Source organism: Cardiocondyla obscurior, linkage group LG20, assembly GCF_019399895.1.
Source record: "Cardiocondyla obscurior isolate alpha-2009 linkage group LG20, Cobs3.1, whole genome shotgun sequence".
NCBI classification, from domain to species: domain Eukaryota; kingdom Metazoa; phylum Arthropoda; class Insecta; order Hymenoptera; family Formicidae; genus Cardiocondyla; species Cardiocondyla obscurior.
Genome location: NC_091883.1, coordinates 1,171,926 through 1,193,731, shown reverse-complemented (window position 1 = coordinate 1,193,731; position 21,806 = coordinate 1,171,926). Strand labels below are relative to the sequence as shown.

The 21,806-nt window shown below is 45.2% G+C and overlaps 2 protein-coding genes across 2 annotated transcripts in view; one reads left to right on the top strand and one right to left on the bottom strand.

Moving 5' to 3' along the window:
• The window catches only part of Su(var)3-3 (lysine-specific histone demethylase Su(var)3-3), a 78,363-nt gene that overhangs the window by 17,385 nt on the left and 39,172 nt on the right, over positions 1 to 21,806 (bottom strand). The window lies entirely within an intron of this gene.
• On the top strand, positions 13,887 to 21,378 carry Tollo (Toll-like receptor Tollo). Its single transcript, XM_070670232.1, has one exon. The coding sequence runs from the start codon at positions 17,459 to 17,461 to the stop codon at positions 21,179 to 21,181; it is 3,723 nt and encodes a 1,240-aa protein (XP_070526333.1). The 5' UTR covers positions 13,887 to 17,458; the 3' UTR covers positions 21,182 to 21,378.

Genomic DNA, 21,806 nt, shown 5'->3' with positions numbered 1-21,806 from the left:
ACTGATTAATCGGATACAACTCGCGTACATATGTATGACACCCAGGGAGCGTGCGCAAGTTGCCATTCATTCGTTTCTCTCTCTCTCTCTCTCTCTCTCGTGTGCGCGCGGGCTGTCAATCGTCTACGATCACCCCCTGATGCACCCTACTCGGTTAAAGTGACTAAATTATTTCTGAAAATCTTGAAATCTGTCTGCAAAGAGCTTGATGAGATTGCGAAATGGTGACACAGGCCGAGAAATTGAGATACGCGGCGCGACAAGAAACGATCCCCAAGCGCTTATCCATCTCTTTCGGAAGTTTCGTCCCGGGTGTGTGCGTTTCTACGCTAGTGAGAAATTAATATATCAGTCCCTCACGTCCGACTCACGCGCGGCGTTCCGCCGTAATCTATTTCTTCCGGAGATATAGGCGACAACGGTCATAAATCGTGAGCCGTAGGAGGGTTTTGGAGCCGGCCGTATCGCGGCTGCGAAATCCCCTGGAGGACGGGGTGTTAGGTCTGTTCTCCCTCGTCGGTCAGCGCGGTACGGTGCCTGCCGTCCGTATTAACGGCCGCTTCGATACGTGCGGAGACAACGGGGAGAGAGCGGAAATCGATTGGCTCTAAACCGCACGGCGTACAATATTTGTGAAATTGAGTTAGCGCCGCGAAGCGATCTCGAAAACGTCGAGATTGCGATAATCTGTTGCGTCCACGTGAGAGGCACACGAGCGCCACACGCGAGGAATATCAAGGGAATCATCAGTCACCGAGATTCTCCACCGAATTTCAACGTAGGCAATTTTTTTTTTTTCTTTTTTATCGTTTGCGTGATCAACCGACAAATTCTCATCATTTGTTCACATTTCTATAAAGCTAAATACGTAGGTTACGTTGCAAATAATGTAGCGGTGCTATTCATAAGAAATTACTCCCGCAAATTAACTCATTTTGTGACATGGGTGCACCGCCAATTATCCAATATCCGGTGTACAAAGCTACTGTGTTATTTGCGGTATTACAATTTTGCCCCGCGGCGAAGGACTAACAGGAACAGAAATATGTTCGTTAGCGTACCGTCTCTCCCTACCCTCCGACCTCGGCTGCAAAAATTCCGATTGAATCGGATACGAGTGGTATCGGAAAATGATAATCATCTATAAGTTTGCTCATTACACCTGCGTCACGTCGTGTCCGCACGCAAATGCAACAGCTTATTAGTAGGCATGGCCTCGTGTGCTCGTGCATAAATATGATACCAAGTGTATATCGCGCGCGCGCGTGGGCACTCACGTATACGCGTACGCACGAATATTTTCTACATAACGGTCGTGGCTGAAATGTTCTCGGTATCGCGTTAAGTTCTTCAAATTAACAAAATTGGCTGGACCTTCGTACAGTCGCGGTACACCGCGGCTAACAACCTGGGTTCGTGTTCGGGCTCAGCCTTGCGTGTTTGTTGCCGGACACTGGATTATTTATGCTCCAATTACACGACTGTTAAGTGCCAATCGAATCCCATACTATCGATTTTGTAATGCGTTAACCACTGTGTATAACCACTGCGTATACATACTGTGTATGTATATAGAATGTTTAACTAATATATAATTTCTTTTTTTTTTTTTTTTTTTTTTTTGACACATAATTTCCCGAAATACTCGAACATCATTCCTCGGAGCAATTGCATTTCTCGCATCTTACGGACTTTATCGGTCTCGATAAAAAGAAGAGAAAAAAAAAAGAAAAATGAATGGAAGGGCCAATGTAAGTTCATTCGAGAAACACGAGAGATATTGTCGAATGCTTGGAGCGCGATGAACCCCGTCCCTCGGAAAGTCCACATATTTTAAAGACGAGCACGCTGGTTAATAAGATCGCGTTTACGACACCTCGTTAGGGAAGGAGAGATTTACAGGCGTTGGTAGAGAGTCGCCGCATCTCTCGTACTCTTGAGATACAGCGCTTATACGTGTTGCCAGGCGATATGAGGAGAATATAGAGGAGACTGTCAAGTTTTATGGGGAAGAATGACAAGCGAAGAAGACAGGTCAGAGAAGACTTATATAGAACTGCACGGCCGCTTGCAAGCTTTGTTCGTCCGGCAATAAGCGACCGTAGCTGCCGCACATCCCGCGAATATTATACATTATATCCCTGTATACGTGCATCGGTGACGCGCGATAAAGAGTCGCGCGAAGAATCGGATCGGTGATACAAGTTTCACGGGACGGCGCGTTGTTAGACGAAATTAACTTACAATAGGACACCGATTGCGGCAGTTTACTTTACAACGAAGCTAAATCCAACGTTTGTCGTTATTTGGAGATTGCTTACGACAATAGATCGTACACTCTAAAAGATTAGTATATACGTTCGTCGCAGGAGAAATGTACAATGTATTTAAATATTCGAAAAAAAGATTTAGCGGCGATACAAAATTTCAGTCGCGGTAAAAAATCTTAAGAAGAGTCGTTCATCTAATATGTAATATTTACGACATGTACGTCAATAAATGGCACGGCCCGTTTTATGTATCACAAATTTCAGCATGTAAAATTTTTGAAAGATTAAGGGATATTACTCACGGAACGCTTACATTTTTCCGTCCGATGTGGTCGAGTATGCGAATAAAAGCACGTAGGGTTTAATTGAAGCCTCCTGTTGAATAAAACGATTCGGCGCGCCGTGTTCGAGAGTCTCGGAGTGACGAAACGATTTTTCAAACGCGAAGACGCTACAATATATTATAATTACTCGCAATGGCCTTCGAGATTGTGTAATTTTCGCAAATCGTTCGGCAAACCGCGGTCCTTTTTGTACTCGCCGAAGAGTTCCTCGGGCGGCAAGGCAGCCGATATATTTTAGCGGAATAAGAGGGAAGAGAAAAGGACGAGGAGCAGCCGGAGAGAAAGGAGAGGAAAGAGACGAGGAGCAAAAGGTCGAGCGAAAGGACCGGAGGAGGGAAAATAAACGCGCTATCGGGAATCGCATGAAAAGCCTCAGTTTCGCGCGTCTGGCGTGCTACGACGGGATTAGCGAGATGGTCGAATTCTCGAAAGAAAGGAGAAAAGAAATGAAAGAGAGAGAGAGAGAGAGAGAGACGGTAAAGAAGTCTAGCATGAAAAGAGAGTGACTATGCAGAAGAACTTGATCCCGAAGAGCGCTCGGGCCGACTTTTCGTCCAAAAGTCAGTCTGACAGGTAGACTGCGATAGATAATATCTAGAGAGACGTTCGCCTCTCTTCTCTTATCCGAATGCTCGCGGATGTGCAACTGTGCACGTGCATGCTCGCGGGGCCTCGTGTCTCGTACATACACGTGGCGTAACTCTCACACGAAGCCGCGCCGCGCCCCGCGCCCCGCGATGCCCCTCGAAGAGATGAGAGGGAGGTCTCGCGCCACGCAGGAACGCGCCCTCACCTATAGATACGCACACCGACGGAATGGCGTGCACTTATCGAGTTAGTTTTTTGTGTCAGCCGGTTATTAGATTATGATTAAACGATTCGAAGGGTTGAAGGGACGAAAAGGGAGCAGTAAAAGGACTCTTGGGCAAAGGGGAATTGGAGGAGGCCTTGGGAACGCGACAGAAGAGTGTGGGCAGAACAAACGGGTATCGAAAAGGAGGAGCTAATTAAAATACAAATACCTTAACTGGCTCTTGAGGGGATTAGTCGCCGAGGAGGCTTACCACGCCGAGAGACATCTTCCTCGTTACTGTCAAACGCGGCGGAAAGACGTTGACGCCAATCCTTTAAATCACGAATCAAATTGATATGCCACGACACGTTCTATTCCGCGATAATCGGATTTCGGACGATTTGTATGTCGTCGGTAAAGTACATTTATCGACAGCAGCGTCTTACTTTTCGACGTTAAGCGAGCCAAAACGTTTCCTCTTTTTTTTTTCCTATAGCGATGTTTAGTAAGTCCTTTTCTCAAACAAATATAATCTTAATTTAATATAACGTTTTCCCATTTATTACAGCAAATGTGAGATATCGGTATAACAATGCAATAAATTTACAAAAATGTTAACGAGAAAAATAAACGTCGAAAAAAATCGGAACAGTAACGATCAATGACAAGGAAAAAGTGAAAAACTATTATTATAGAGAAGAAAAGATAGAAAAATAAAATCGAGACGTAGCTAAAAAACAAAACGAATAGTTTTCTTATTAAAAGCAGAGTATACGGTGAAAACTAGACGGTTTAACGAAACGTGGATACGAGCGCGGGTTAAGAGGAACCTCTGCGCTCCGTGTGTGCACGGCACGCTCGTATTTCAATCGCGCGATAAGGACGAAGCGAGGAAAGGAGGGTTACACGAGATGCGAGGGAGGGTAGGAAGGCGGAGAGAGAGAGAGAGAGAGAAAAAAAAAAAGAGGGAGACGGTACGCGCGAAAGAAGTTAGAAAGCCGAAACTCGAAGAATACCGAAGGCGAGTATAAAGTACGATATGCAATGCAAGCCAGGCCAAGCCAAGCCGCGGTGATAGTCGGAGGCGCGGGTAGAGACGAGATGAACCCTACCATTCCTCCCTTCGTTTCTTCTTTCACTCTAACAATCATTTCTCCTTTGCTTTCAAAGAGGACGAGAGAAAATGAAACGAGAAGGGAGGAGGTACGAGAGAAGAGAAGAAAAGAGAGGAGGAAAGAGCTCTCAATGATGTCCGTTTGCGTGTAGGGAATATCCGGCTCTACGGTTGTAGGTAGGTAGGTAGGTAGGTAGGTAGGTACTCGTATGCACGTATACCTCGCGGAGCAGGCGAGTTTGCGTATGTCCGTGTGCGCTGGGTGTCGGGTCGTAGACCACAGCGGAGTCAACTCGGAACGCTCAACCGGTCGAGCAACTTTTTAACGAGCTGCGGTTCTCCTCTCCTTCGCGAGCCGGAGGAAAGACGAGCGCAAGAGAGAGAGAGAGAGAGAGAAAGAGTGAGATTCCGGCCTGGACCGCGAGTTGAGCCATCCTCGCTTCGAGATGCATGCATGCGTCCACCGTGCCTGCCTGCCTGCCTGCCTGCATGCATGCATGTGTACCTTGTGATATCAGAGCGAGTGAGGACGAAACGAGGGAAAAGAGCAAGAAGGGGTGGATAGAGAAAATGAGGAGGAAAAGGAAAGAGAGAAGGAGCGAAAAAGATAGAAAAGGAAGGTAAAGAGGCCAGAAGAAACCACGAAGACGTTACGTCGCAATACGCCATCCTCCTATATGGTTATAGAGTTAAACGATCCAAAACTCTTTGCGGCCCAGCTTCACCGAGCGTCGCAGAATCAAACGCGCTCGATTACCCCGGCCATTTGTAGCATCGCGTCGCGCGATTTCTCTGATCAGACTATCGGCGTAACACTTAACGTTTAACTCTACCGAAGGTACATTCTGCTTGCGTAAGGTATCCGACGACCGCTCGAACTTTGAACGCGAGCCCTGGTTTCGCCAATTACGCTTAGCATGTTCCGTTACAGAAATTGAATTTTTTATTAGGAAGTATTAGCCAAATTAAATTATTGACGTAAAAAGAGAGAAACCAATTATATTTATTTTATCTGTATTTCTGTATTATATCTGTATTGTTAATTCGTGCAACGTTTTAAAATAACATTTTAAATATCCTTTCGAAATTCTCTCCGTGAGAAAAGGCACTTTGCGACATTGCGAGTATTAATTTAAAATTATCCCGGGTTCGACGGTCAGATTAATACATGGAAAATTTTGAAAATTCTTAGCCCTAGCTCCAAAAGAAAAACGAGAAGAAGATTTTTCTCTCTTGCGTGCATACATATCTTAGATGTAAAGAACGATCATACCTCGCAGGAAGATATCGAGAAACCTTCTCTCACAAATCTTGTCGAAATTTTTTCCACGTTTCAATAGCGCGCTGCGACGCAAGCGAAGTACAAATAAAGTCGCGTAAGTATCGACTGTTTCAACGCGCGATCTGAGAAGGCTTTCCTCTCTCTCTCTCTCTCTCTCTCTCGTTCTCTCGATCATGCTAAGTGCTAAGAATCGAATAATAATCGTTTTACCTCAAGCCGCGCGCAGCTTGGTGAGCAGAACCTCCGCTATCCTTCTATCCTACGAGCATCTCTCACCCGTTCTTAAGCTTTATTGAATAAGTGTAAACGGTGCTGTTGCGCTAAGAACAAGCGCCTTCTTCACGACGTCATTATTACTCGTCTCGAGTACTTTTCTTACATTATGGAATTTAAGGACGGCAGACCCAACACGAGGAAGTCTCTCCACTTCGGGCCGCGAGCGCGACCGGCCTGCGGCGCCGTATCTCCTCTGCAAGGCGAGACGAAACGAGGTGAGGTGAGGTGAAGTAAGGTAAGGTGAGGTGAGGTGAGACGAAGCGAGGCGAAGCGAGGCAAGGTAAGAAAGGCTCGGGCCGTGGTGAATCTGGCCGAGCCATCTTCCACTCGGCCGAGTCGAAACGCACGCAAGTCGCGAAATACCGTGGCTCGATCTCGGAACCTTCATTAACAAAGGGTTACCTTATAGGATATATTCCATCTATTTGCGATAGTCACGAACGGTCAGGGTCGTTAGTCTCTCGCGAACGATTCTCTTCTCAATTCTCCCGTTGCTTTTTCGGCGGAGACTTCCGTAACGTTAGAATAACTTCTTATCTCTTTGATAAGCGGTACACGTGTCTCGCTTTGTTTTTGCAAAAAAAGTACTCTTTACTGAGAAAAATATTGTATAACGAGACTCGTCGAGTGCTCGCTCGCTCAGCGATCACCATGTATTATAATTTTGTTAAGAAAAGAGAATTTGAAGATCAGGAGATTCTCGGAGGAGCGGCCTCCGGCTTTCACGGCGATTCCGTCGAGTAACAAATGGCCAGAACGCTTGTCGACTAAACGCTACCTTTTTTTTAAACAATACATTATTGTCGCGTTTCGCCCTACGTAATACGCAAAGTGTACGAAGCCATTACTGTCACGAGACGTACTTTCGTGCAATCCGTGCGGTCGGCTGTTGCGTGATTTCAGAATCCTTGCAAGCTGGCCGGGGTGTTTTACTTTTCGCTTTATCTCTCTCCCTATGTACTTTGTCAAAGCCGGACGGTGGTCGCGTCGATAATCCGCAAAGGCCTCCTCGAGCGCGTATCCTGTGATCTTCAGTCATATCCTGTTGCTCTCTGCGCTCCGTTTCCAGAAAGAAAATGCATCCCGTCCGTTCGATTACACCGGTAGCGGCGGTTATATATATATATATATATATATATATATATATATATATATATATATATATATATATATATAGTATATATTTTTGTTACTTTCTGTATGTAACATACGTGCACGCCTCAGACGACTAGTCCCATCGACTCTATTATCGGATGTAGCGATAATCTATGCTATCGTATAACGAATTGCTGGAACGTAAACTCTCAAACGCCGCGTCGTCTTTTTGTTCTATGCTCGATCGACCGTCTGCGAAATAATCAGGGATAACGTAACAATATCAATAGAGAGATAGAAGTGCTAATGGAACGACCGAGCGATCGATCGGCCGCCGGCTCGAAGCATCGTTGGGGGCTCGCGAGAAACATTTCCGAACGGATCTTCTCCCAGGTCCTCCCGGTGCTTGAAAGAGCGGGTTTTTTTTTATTACGTATTTCAATCAAGTGTAGGTCAATTGACGATAATGACGAACGACGTACCAAGGCCGCGCTCCGATTGGAGGGTGAAAATGCGAACGGAGAGGCGCGGCGAGGAGCGTCTTAGCCGGATAGCGGCGGGGGCCAGCGGCTGGAGAAGAAAATAACGGAGGGCAGAGGGTTGCGTAATGAGAGGGTAGCGGAGCGCCGATAAATCCAACAGGTCTCAGCATTTGTAAATTGCAACCTGTCAATACTGATCCGCGGCAAAATAAATGAGCCTGCCCCCACGCATGCACACCCGGGGTGTACCGCGCCGCGGTCCAGACGTTACTTGTGAATGCCCGCGAGAATCCGTTAAATCAACACAAACCCAGTATTTCGGAGCATCTCGAAACTCTTTGGCCAACGAAGCCGACGTTTTCTCTTTATCCGCCGACTGTTTGCCTAACTAAATGCTTCGAAGACGGCATCGGTAATTTCGACCGCGATCGACAACATTTAAGATCACGCCCGGATGTAGACAAAACGCGATACGTCGGAGCAGAACCGATCGCGAAAGGAATTAAATTAAAGCAAGTCGAGGTACATCGACGTCGATAATCCTGGTATCGTATTACGGCGCGCGAAGAAAAATGCGATTGCACTTCCCTCGGGGTGTGTATATCTTTCTACACTTTAATTTCATTAAATACGCACTCCATAACGGCGGCCTCATTCTTCAAGCCGATTCGTGTGGGATAAAATCAGGGACGGGCCGACCTGCCAAAAAGTGCTCGATCGTATTATTCACTCTGTCGTGAATCTCGTGATAGCGAGGAAAATAAAACGTTCAACTATTCTGTGAAAATGCAGCCGCGAGTCGGTGGAGCAGCAACGATTAGCAATAATCACTTCTCACGCGCGAAGCTTTAATTTACCGCGGATTTCAACGTATTGTTCTTGCGCAATCGTTACTACATGTGCCGTTACGTCACTCGTTGCGGATCGCTTCGCACTCGGTATTAATAGTCGAAGATCAAGTGTTAATTCGATAATTGCGCTATTAATAATCATAAATTTACGCCTCAGCACCTTTACACAAGTGCAATGCGATAATAACGCGAGTCGCGATAGAGGTACTCGGAATATTATTAGGCGCGCGTGAGTTTCTCAGCCGCAAAATATTATCCAAATCTGATTAAAAAGGTAATCCCGCGATTTTCGCTGCGTACCATCAGTGCCTCGGAACACGTACATATTTAATAAGCGACCGCGGTTCGCGAAATTAACAACGAAATCCATGGCAATATGCATTTCGGCTTGTATCAATGAGACCTACACTTTGATGTAATCTGATCAGCGATCCTCTCGGGCCGTAATAATCGAGCAAGAGCAAGAGTGGTACCGAAGAATACGGCGTACGCTCCACGCGATACGAGCGGAGCAAAAAGAACTCTGAGCGGCGGCGCTTCCGCGAAGTCGTGCGGTATATATTCGCGTAGGCCAGTGGTCGAAACTTGCGTAGCAATTCGCGAACGAAGGAGGATTCTCAAATTTGCCCCTGGCTCTTCGAGCCGACAATCCGCGGTCCTCACGCACACGTTTCGTCTCACCTCGCGTTCCGTGCCGCGAGTTTCGTCCCGCGCGCGGTGCAACGCGGCACAGCGCGGTATGGCGTGCGGAGACGGGGCTTTAACGACCGGCTCAAAAAGAAAGAGAGAGAGAGAGAAGAAAAAAAGAAAGAAAAATTAGGCAGTTTTCGTTTACCGAGTCTTAGCCGGTTCGTGAGGTCGTTAATTTTCGGGTGGCCGCCGGTGGGATACGACGTCTCTCGCCCACCGACGAGTCTTTGAACTCCGGGATTACCTCTGGCTACCTCTGGGTTGCCTCGGATTGCTCCGGTGCGATGCAACGTGATGCGGTGCGATGCGATGCAATGCGGTTGGTGCGGTGCGGCGCGGCGGATATTGCAGATCAACTAGGCTCACGAGAGCGCACTCGGCCACGGTGTGCTTTCATAGACGGCGTACTTTCGTTTAACTACGAAACCTTCGTAATAGGCGACTGATTGTGAGATAACCGCTGTAGGCACGAGACTCCTCGCTATTGAGAAATTAAAGCCTGAAACGCTCCATCTATTCGAGTAATAAGCGAGACGATGTCTTACGTTGATAAATCGCTTGTGAAATCTCCGATTATATCATGTTTATACATTCATAGTTTTACGTTCAGTTTTAGTTTAACTCTTATGCTAATATTATCTTGTAATTATAATTTACAGAAATTGTTGGACAACATAAAGGTATTTTTGCAATTGAATTAAATATTACGTCGAGATAAAAATTTTAAGTTTTTACTACAAAATTAAGTTACGCGTATGTTACTCTATACTTTTATTTTTAACAGTTGGGATGATTCAAGAATATAATGTTTTAACGAATGCTAAAGTATCGTGAGAAAAATCTGAATAATACTCGGATTATCTCAAATTTAGTAAGTTTCTTGCGCCATATCATTCCAAAACGTATATAAAAAGTGGTTCTACAAGAGGCGGCACGAAGGATTAATTTAAACCGAACTGACCCTAAAAATATCACTAGATTATCATTAACGAGTCACCGGCCAAGGTCCATTAAGCATGATTATGATGTTTCCATGAAAATCTTATATAACGCGCTCTTCTTCCGTGACTTTGTGATTCACGCTGTGAGCCTTATATATTCGACACTTATTTTATTTGGCGAGCCAGCTAATCCACGAAACCGTTAATTTTAAAATAGTTGTCGACGTAGCATATCTCTAAGTGGTTTTTAATTTCGGATAGCTACGAATTACACATAAAACTGAAATAATACGTACTAATCATACCCTCTTTTTTTTTTTCGTTAACCTTACAACGTATAATATACGAACGGAGTTGTTAACGATAGTTAATAAAATCTTGAAGATCAACTCATTCAGGGAATAAAAGTTGACGAGTCTTAAACATACTCGGATAGATTCAATATACTGGATATATGAACAACGTACTCTCAAACTCGTGGAATTATTATTCTAGTTAATTGTAATCGAGAATGGAAAACTACGTTATAACCGTCGTAATTTTTAGCAAGATAGTTGTACTTGTATCTGGAAGGTGATGAGTCTTTACGACGCTTCCTTTGCAATTATATTCGAGTACCTTCGTGGATTACGACTTGGGATGTGTCCGCCACAATTTATATCATACATTCGCCGGGAGAAATAAAGAGAAAGAAGCGGGTAGGGTAAGAAGGGAGACGAGCAAACTGCGCAAAAGGTCCTGGTTTACACCTAACCGGACGATAACCTAATCCCGAGTTGGTTAATTTTTGGTGACGATCGCTGGGGATGTGATATTCGTTCCTCGGCCATGAACCAGTCCGTGCGGCTCTTTCTGGATTGCCTTGAGTTGACTGCAGTTGCCTGCCCCGGCTAGGCATCCCGGAGGAGCCCGTGGAGTTATCGTAATCGTTAACGAGACTGCTGTCAGCGTCGTAAGACACCCGAGGGTCCCTCACCATTAACCTTCCGCTAACAAAGGCATTGCCACGTTCTTCGCTCCCGGTGCACCGATCCGCTCTCCCTTCCTTATTTATATGCATAACTCAAAAGAGGTGTAATGAAAATTTCACGGTCAACTCGATTACAGGCGATCGCCGTCGTATTCCCTCCTTTTGTACTCCCATCTCTCTCCCTCCCACACATTCCGGCTTCTCTCTTTTACTCTCTACCCCGTTCACTTGTTTTCTCCGTCACGCCGTTCTTTTCGTTCTCTCTTCCCCTTTACCCTGCCGTACATCAGCAACTTGTCCGATGCATCTCTCTCTTTCTCTCTCTTTCTCTTTCTCTCTCTTTGAGATTGTAGCGTTAGACCTCCGCCGCTGGAACGACGGCCTTCCTCTCGTTTCCTCTCTTCTCGCCATCCATCCATAGAGAAAAAGAAAGAAAGAAAGAAAGAGAGGGAGAAGTGAAAGCATCTTTCTCACACGCGGAAAACGATTTCTCGGGATCGCACGTTCGAGGAGCGATAAATTTTCCACACCGATTATTGATACGCGCTGATTATTCTCCTGATGCGCCACGCTCGGATAATAAACCTTATCGTAATGACGACTGACAAGCTCCATACCGATTAAAAAAAATCTGATAATGAGAAACGCTCGACCTTTTCCCTAAATTATCATTTATATGATTATTTCAGAGCCAAAGTGTACGTCCCCGCAGGTGGTTGTTGCCGTCTAGACAGTTTTCATTTCATTGACTCAAGCCACGTGAAAAGGCGTTATTCTCTTATATTAGTTTTCGGGCTGTTCGACGTGCAACACACGCTAAAGTAATGCTATGCAATAAGAGCGTCAATTTACATTGCCACGCGATATTCGCTTCGAGAGAATTTATTTATTTATTTTTTTTTTTTTTTTTTTTTTTTTTCAAGTTCCGACAAGTTTCCCTTCTTGACGATTTAATTGTTAAACCATGCGCAAATCTCGATTTATTTTTACGAGCAATAAAACGACCGATAGTGTTGTAACTGAAATATACTCGAGGAAGTATATAAACGGTTTACTTGCGTAACTGCAACTCGCGAGGATAAGAGAGAGAAAGAGAGTTGGATTGAAACATTGCGCTCTAGTACAATAGTAATGGACACAAGAGTGGATGGTAATTGAGTTAACGGGCTATGTAATGGCAGATCCAACGTGTCAAATTGTTTTGTAATCGCTTTACGAGCCGCTCTTAAATATTCTGTGCACTATTCATTGTATGGAGATGAAATACAATCGCTTACAAACCTCACCAAATATCCGCAAAAAGATAGTTGTTCGACAAAACTTTTTATACAAGGAAAATGTTGTTAAACTCTTATAATTTATTCACGCAGCATTCATCGTTAAAAAATGATAAAATAGCCAGAATTTTAATACGCGCATTGATACGCAAAAAGGTTTAATTTCAAAATTTTATTCGTCACGGCTTTCTCGTTCGAGTTCGATCTACTCTACGTCACTTCCTTAATGCCGCTAAGTCGACCACGACAAACCGCGCGATCGCCGTGGAATGCATTCGAAAAAGGTTGGAGGAGAAAACGTGTTGCAGGGTTGTAGGATAAAACTAGCAGGTGATGATCGGCGGGAATCGCGGCCGTAGCCACGGCGACGGCGGATCGTGATTCCGTGCCCATCTGAAAACAATAAACGGCCTGGAGGCTGCTGTTCCTCGGACAAGAGGGAAGAAACTTAGGCCGGGATTACGAGTGAAAGTGCACAACAACAAACCATCGCGATTTGTGTTTGCGGAGGTTTTGCAAGATCGCGCCGTGATCTTTTCCACGGAGATTCTGTAACTCGAGTCGTGATAATTAGCGGTTGCGGCTACTAAGTGATTATACGAATAAACGAGAAACTGAGAATCCATTAGTCTGCCGCAAGAAACAATCGTGAGAAGAATGCATGTTATACTCGAGAAAACTCTTATCAATGTTACGTAAACCATCTCTGAAAGAGCGGAAGACCACATATCGGAACATAAATTCTAGACAGTCATGATTTGCAATGCGCTTCTGGCTTAGCCGGCTGTGCGAGTGCCGGGAACGCTCGTCTGCTCAACGATTAGTCTGGCGTGATATTGATAAACTATGAATTCCGGCAGATTCTCTTCCTTTTACAAATAGCATAGTAAAACTCATAGGTTTATATAAAAATCGTTAAATTAATATTACATTTTATATACGAAGATTGAATTCCTGCGATATCTTTCCGAAAAAATAATAATTATTAAAAAATTATTTCAAAAATATATAATTAAAAAATAATAATTATATTCTGAAAAAATAATAAGAATTAAAAATCATATAAATATTATAAATGGTTAGATTTTTTTTTAATAACGTTTTTTTTTTATGCATCTGCCTTTATCAAGCGAGACTTGAGATAGGAATCCGGTAGTTTCGGTCATCATTACTTGTAACAATCCGAATGTCTTTGATCGATCTTCTTGCTCGAAGTTAATGAGCATCGCGCCTAGCTTAAATCAACGCGGTTGAGAAAATAGAAGCTCCGAGCTCATCCGACACGACAGATCAGATTGCGTAATTCTGAATCAACGACACCGACCTCCGGCGACTTTACTCCCTTTGTTATCTCATGCCTTGATATCGTGAATCGTGAAAGCAAGACACGTCTACTCATATGGTTAACATATACATATAGGGTGTTTCGATATGTATAATATGCGTCTCAGCGAAATTTTCTTTCTTTCTTTCTTTCTTTCTTTTTTTTTTTACGAGAAAACGAAACACCACATTCCGAAGTAATGACTGTTTTTTTAAATTTATTTTACTTTTAATAAGTTTTAAATAATTGACGTAATAGAAATATATTCTAAAGGGAGCACGTCAAAATTCGTTGACACCATAAAATAGCTTATTAATATAAAAAAGACGTGGATTTATACAAAGAGTCACGATATATTAATAAAACTTGCGCAAACATTAATGTTCGCGACCACCAACGCGTAACGCGCGTACAATTGGAGCCGCACGCGTGTTTTGTAGTAATAGAAATTGCCTCGTTCAGATTAGAGAAGAATTTGCTAAGATTCGAAACAAACTTAGTATTCGGAAACACCCAGTACATAAGGACGCATGGTTCGGTAGTTGATTAGATTTAAAAGAATGCCCCGTCACCTGCACTGTTGAAAGGAGACTAGGCCCCGGGAGCAACGGTGGTGGAGAGATGCTCGTGGAAACGAGGAGGCAGAATGAGAAGCAGGCGGAAAGAAAGAGAGATTGAAAGAGTAAAGGGAAAGGAGGTGCCTGATCGTCAGCAACGAGAGGGCAGGGGCCGGGGGCGGACGAGGCCTCAGCGATCACTGACCGCTTTCGCCGATCCCAGCCGCCAACTAGCCACCTTTCAGCGGCGCAGCCATTGGGGCATCCTCCTGCTTAAGGTCCATTCACATCGCATCGCTAATCAAACTTGACAAAAAAGAATCGTTTCGTGGTGCTTATGTTCCCCGTAAAGTCGTGGAAATTGCCTTTATCGGCATGGAGCCGGCTACCGCCGAGATTAAAAGAGTAGGATTTATGTAATTGTCGATAACGGAATGCCCAAGTCGTTGGGATTAAAAACGTTAATGTTTAATCTTCGTAGGGGCTATCAAGATATCGGACTAAATTCGACTCGCGGAATTAATGTCGTTAATGATAATTAGAGATACTCTCGCTTAATAAATTTGCGCGCGTAACAAAATCACTCGTAAATTAATAGTGATTAATTTCTCTGTGGAGGATTAAATCAAGTTTGCACGCGGGGCAGGAAGATTCCCGATGCGTCTGTTTATTGGAGCGGTTACAGTAGTTGATGACGGAAATGTGTATGCAATATTGGCCAAAAATTGCATTCCGACGAAAGCCGACGCGAAAATAATCTCCGAGAGTGAAGTAACTCTTTCCCGGAAGAACTCGAAATACTTGTGTAATGAGAAAGAATGGCGCAAACTCGCTCGAGATAATCGAGATAGTTAGCAGGTTGCAGTTTCGTTTTACGGCACGTGATACATGGTTAATTTACAAAACACCGGATACCCGAAGAATAATATTACGGGCACTTGTAAATTATGATACGGATAAAATGCAATCCACTGTTGGCAATTACTAGACGAGATAAAACTGGCGAAAGAATAAAATATTACATATCGACGTAAATCTCGCGGCCTTGGGAAAGATCTTGTAACGACGATCAAAAATACTAATAAGACGTACCTACGTTTAATTGCGAAATTACTTGTCCACCTCGGATATCTCGGAGCAATAACAACGGCGAAAATTAAATCTTTAGCGTTCTACGACTTCTTCTCGAATAAGTCATTACGTAAATTTCCGTGACAAATTACATAAAAATTTTTTTCTTTAATTAAAATAAAAACAATATAATAATTTATAACTCCGCACGATCGATTTTAATAAATGCGGACTTTGTACCTGGTTATTTAAAGTTCGAAAATATAAAGTCTGCTAAATCGCTTTAAGCGATGGTGATGTCTGAAAGATCTTTTGCCAATAAAGGACCCTATTTCAAGCAGGTAAAGGTAACAAATCATTCTTCAACGATGAGAAATGAAGCTGCTAAGCACTGTTTGCTGAAAGGCGGAGTCTCCTACAAAAGACCACTTGATACGATGTTACACGCACATTCCACTGCTATAAACATCTTTATACTGTCACTAAATTAAAGCTACGCGATTTTTAAACGTTAGAGCATTGCAAAAAATTAATTAAATCTCAAGAGAGATTAAAGTTGTATAAAAAACTTTTTTAGATTCACAAGTCAGAAATTATTTCAACGGATTTTGAAATATAATTACCAAATACATTTTGTGTTCAAGTATTAAATAATGATTTTCTTTTTTCATAAAAATTTAGTTTAAAGAAACAAGACTACAATCTTTTCAACAATCGCAAGCCTGCGTGCTGGTAGAACAAAACATTATCAATAAAATAAAACGTAATTGAATTATATATATATAATAATAATAATATAATGCTTAAAAATTCGATGTGTTTCTATCAAGACAAATTATTTAATTATAAGAAGCGTCGAAGAACGTGACGGATATCTGCAAAAAATATATTTGTGGAGCATAGAGCAATTCAAATACAAAATAAAATTCGCATAAAAGCATCGAGTTAACATCTTTTTTCGAGATTTAATTCTCTCTGATAGAACAATAGAAACGATGTGAGAAAAATTGAACGTATGGCAAAGTTTCGCGGATGAATTAAACAGCAATACGATGAAAGAATAGAGAGGAAGAGAAGATGAAGAAAGATCGACAGGAGGGAAAAAAGGTAAAGAAAATGAAAGAGAAATAGCGATGAGGGGAGCACGAGATGCGGGGAGGGCACGATGCACGATGCACGAAGAAAAAGAAAGAGGAGAAGGACGCGTGTTGGAAAAAACGGAAGAGAAGAAGGGATAGGGACAAGGAAATAAGAATGTAGTGGATGAAGAAAGCTGTAAATGTGAAGGAGCCACTGTAAGGATCTGGAAAGTGTACTAGCCTGTCTTGTTTTTATAAGCTTGCCAGAACGTGAGACCTAAGTATGCGGACGAGGACGAGGACGAGGACGACGACGAGGAGGAGGACGACGACGACGACGACGACGACGACGATGGCAGTGGTGGCAACGACGACGAGGAGAAGGCGAGGAACAAAGTGGGAGAAGGAAAGACGGCGCAGAGTGGCAAGCGGAGGAAGGCGGCGGGCAACCAAGGGATCGGCGACGGCAGAGAGGCAACGGAGGGAGAGGGTAACGGAGTTCACCAGGGCCTTACGATCCTTCGCCAACCAGTCCTGGGAGAACTGTGGGCCCTACCGGAGTCCTACACGCGCGCGCCGTATACGCGACGGTGACTTTACGTTGTTGACGAGATTTTTCTACCATCGAAGAGTTGATAATCTCAGAGTCGCTGAACCTGCTTCTCTCCGTTTCTCTTTTTTCACGAACGCGTTTATTACGTCCCGTTAGCGGGAGGTCTCGTGCGCGCGCGCGCGCGCGCCGTCTGTCGATTCGTTCTCTTCTTCTACGAGACGAATCGTCGAAGATGAAACCGCCAGGATCATAGAGCGCTGGGAGCAAGGTGCAAAAGGTCGAACGTCGACCGAGGGAAAAAGCAAGAAAGAAAAAGAGTGATATGGATGACGTGATAAGGTGAAGGCGTAGAAACTTTTCGTGGTTTAAATGGATCGCGAAGACGCCCCGGTGGCGTTAGTTGGCTTTAGAGATAGGTACCCCTAGGGGGAGGGGGCACGGGGGGGAACAACTCAACATTAATGGAACAGTAATCAACGCGGCGAAAAGATGCGGGGTAGTCCTGCCTTCCTCGCAATCCTGCTGGGCACGATATTCGGTGTTTTAGGTGCGTCTCTGAGTAAGGCGCTCAGATACAAGGCGCCGGACGAATGCAAGTGGGTTACAACTGGCGACGCTGAAGACGACGTGTCGCTGGTGTGTCGTTTGCGGACCATCAACAGCGAGTTGGAGAACACAAATTTCAGCGTGATACAGCCGCAGCATACGGTACGTTTGCGGCTGGAATGTAGCGACGCGCTGTTCTATCAGAGCTCTCTGAGCGCCGGGAGCTTCAGGCCGTTAGTCGAGTTGCGCGAGCTCGTGATCGAATATTGTAAGATCGGCAATCTATCGGACGATGCATTCAAGGGTCTGAAGGAGTTGCGCAACCTCACTCTGAGAACGCACAACACTGACTGGTCGGCAATGGCGCTCGATATATCCGGTGGAGCATTCACCAACGAACTTCGGCAGCTAGAAAAACTCGATCTCGGGGAAAACAACATGTGGGGGATACCGGAGGGCGCGCTTTGTCCGCTGATTAATCTGGAGGTCCTAAATCTAACGAGAAACCGGCTCAGAGACATCTCGAGCTTTCATTTCAATACGGCAACGAAATGTTTGACGAACCTCAGGGAATTAGATCTCAGCAATAACAGCATCGAATTATTACCGAGCGCAGCGTTTTCCGGTCTGACGAGGTTGAACAGTCTGGACTTGCGATGCAACGCCATCAGTTTTATAGCAGACCGCGCGTTCGAAGGTCTCACGTCTCTGGCCATCTTGAGACTCGGCGACAATCGGCTCGCAAGTTTACCACCGGAGCTGTTTAGCGACGCCAAGGATCATATACAGGAAATTCACCTAAGAAATAACACGTTGAGCGTCCTGCCACCTGAATTGTTCAGCGAATTATCGCGGCTGCTAGTGCTAGACCTGTCGCACAACGAATTGACAGCGGAATGGGTAAACGCAGCTACGTTTACGCGTCTAGTGCGTTTAGTAGTGTTGGATCTTTCGAGCAATCGTATCGCGCGGCTCGATTCAACCGTATTTCGCGATCTGTATAGTCTGCAGATACTAAGGTTGCAGGAAAATTTATTGGAGAGCCTGCCAGAGAACACATTTTCCGCGTTGTTTAATTTGCACACATTGCTGCTGAGCGACAACCAGTTAACCGTCATAGACGCCACCACGTTAAGTGGCCTTTACGTTCTCAGTCTCCTGTCGCTAGACAACAACCGGTTACACACGATACACCCGGGCTCTCTGAGGAACGCTTCGTCCCTACAGGACTTTCATCTTAACGGTAATCGGCTGACATCGGTGCCGGACGCATTGAAAGCCACTCCCCTCTTGCGCACCCTCGACCTCGGCGAGAACCTCATCTCCGAGATCCCGAGTGGCACCTTCGACCACGTGGCGCAGCTGTACGGGCTTCGATTAACTGAAAATCATATCGGCAATCTCACGAAGGGCGTCTTCGATCGTATCAAGGAACTCAAGATCCTGAACCTCTCACGAAATCGTATACAGTACATCGAACCCGGTACCTTCGACGAGAATCTGAATCTACAAGCGATACGCCTCGACGGAAATCAGCTGACCGATATCGCTGGGCTCTTTACAAAACTGCCGAATCTCGTCTGGCTGAATGTTAGCGATAATAAGCTAAAGTGGTTTGATTACGCGATGATTCCAACCGGATTGCAATGGCTGGACATACATTCGAACGAGATACGAGAGTTGGGCAACTATTTCGAGATCGAAGCACAGCTGCAATTGAGTACCTTCGACGCGAGCGAGAATAAGCTGACGGAAATTACCGGGAACGCAATTCCCATGAGCATCGAATTATTATTTCTTAACGATAATCTCATCTCGAAAGTGCAAAGTTACTCGTTCTTTAAAAAACCGAATTTAACGCGCGTGGATTTAAAGGGAAATCGAATAAGAAATCTGGAGCCGTACGCGTTGCGTATAAGCGCGGTATCTCCGGACCGATCGCTGCCGGAATTTTACATCGGCGATAATCAGTATCTGTGCGACTGCACGATGGAATGGCTGCAGCGAGTCAATCGGCAGAATCAAACGCGCGTGCAACCACGCGTCATGGATCTCGAAAGTATTTACTGCAAGCTGTTATACGATCGCGAGCATGCTTTCGTGCCGCTGGTTGAAGCGTCACATTCGCAGTTTCTCTGCAAATACGACACTCATTGTTTCGCTCTGTGCCACTGTTGCGATTTCGACGCGTGTGACTGTGAGATGACGTGTCCGCATAACTGCACGTGTTACCACGATCAATCGTGGTCGGCGAACGTGGTGGATTGCTCAACCGGTGGGCACGTCAACAAACTCCCCGAACAGATCCCGATGGACGCTACGCGACTCTATCTCGACGGGAACGATTTGCGCGTAATTTCGAGTCATGCCTTTATCGGCCGTAAAAAACTCAAAGTGCTATTTCTCAATTCGTCTAATATCGAAATTGTGCAAAACAGGTCGTTCAACGGTCTGCGCGACCTCGAGGATTTGCACTTGCAAGATAACAGGATACGCGAGCTCCGTGGCCACGAGTTCGAGGGGCTCGACGCGTTGCGGCAGCTATACCTTCAGCGCAACCGCATCGTCGCGATCGGTAACGACACGTTTACCCCGCTGCGCTCCCTAAGGATTTTGCGACTGCAGAACAATCGTTTGATCAGTCTGGCGATATGGTCGCTGCCGAGTTCGATCGAGGTCAGCCTAGCTGGAAATCCATGGTCCTGCGAGTGTGATTATTTATTAAATTATCGCGAGTGGTCGCGCGATCCGAGCGTTCGCGTCGCGGACGCATCCACGTTACGATGCGTCTACAATCTCACGGAATTCGAGGCGTTCGGCGAGCAAGTGTTCGCAGACGACGAGTTTGGTTTTTCGATGAGCGTAATACCGAGTGAACGGGAACGCGCAACCGGCAACGAGACCGCCGTCTGTACTGGCGCAATTACCTTCGACAACGACACACATCACAATTATACCAAGACTATTATAGAGAAGCAGATTTTGCAAGATTATTTACCGTTGCTGGTGGCCACATCGGCTAGTTCGCTCGTCGTCGTACTCGTTTGCATGCTCGCTTTTATCTTTCGCCACGAGCTACGTGTGTGGTTTCATTCGCGTTTCGGTGTGCGGATATTTTATCGGAATCACGAGGTTGATCGGGACGATCGAGATAAGCTGTTTGACGCTTTCGTAAGCTACAGCTCGAAGGACGAAGCGTTCGTCGCGGAAGAGTTGGCGCCGGTGCTCGAAATGGGGAACCCTTCGTACAAACTGTGCCTTCACTACCGGGATTTTCCAGTCGGTAGCTTTATAGCGGATACCATCGTTCAAGCAGTGGAGTCGTCGCGTAGAACAATAATGGTGTTGTCGGAAAATTTCATTAAATCCGAGTGGTGTCGATTCGATTTTAAATCGGCGCACCATCAAGTATTGAGAGACAGAAGACGCCGATTAATTCTCGTGCTAGTCGGCGATGTGCATCAGCGCGATCTCGATCCAGATATACGGCTCTACTTAAAAACGAACACGTATCTGCAATGGGGCGACAAGCTTTTCTGGGAGAAGCTACGATTCGCGTTGCCGGATGTACCGAACAATCAACGCGCGACACAGAGAACGAGACAGCCGCCGCCGGTCCGACGGCAGCATAACAACAGGACGCGCACGGTATCCGTCCACATATGATGAACCGCTCGTTCCAGGAAAATCCGAACCGCACTTAACCGCGAGAATACAACGGGCGGAGTACATTCAGCAGTTTGTATGCCCGGAGCGCGACTACACAAATTCGGATGGGGTGCAATACGATCGTATATATTACAGAGGGTGTAAATAAAAAATTAATAAATTTTTTTATTGTATAAATAGAAGGTGTGATATAAGGTGTGATATAAGGAGGCCACGTGTATATAGACGGTGTGTGATAAGAGCGAGAAGAATTTCAGACGCGCTGTTTTCCATCCCGTGCAAAGATGTATATCCTATATATGTGCCGCGAGCAGATTCTATAAATGTGTTGCAGAACGTCTGGATGAGAGTTAAGTAACTTAGTTGAAACTCGTTGTAAATAGGACGTCGTCCGCTCGGCCGCGAATCTCGACCGAGCCGGCACCGTTACTCAGCTCGTGGAACGTGCGACGATTACGTTGGGTGCGTGTACGTACGTGAATGTGTGTTTGCGTGAGTGTGCCGTGTGCCGTGATCGTGGAAGACGATGCAAAAGATGAGCCTGCAATTCGTCGCGCTTCTGGTAGTCTAGCGTACAGTAATCGTTATGCATTTCCTCGTCATTGAGATCAGTCATTTTTCG

Coding starts and splice junctions, on each gene's coding strand:
- Tollo (XM_070670232.1), top strand. CDS start 17,459: ATGCGGGGTAGTCCTGCCTTCCTCGCAATCCTGCTGGGCACGATATTC.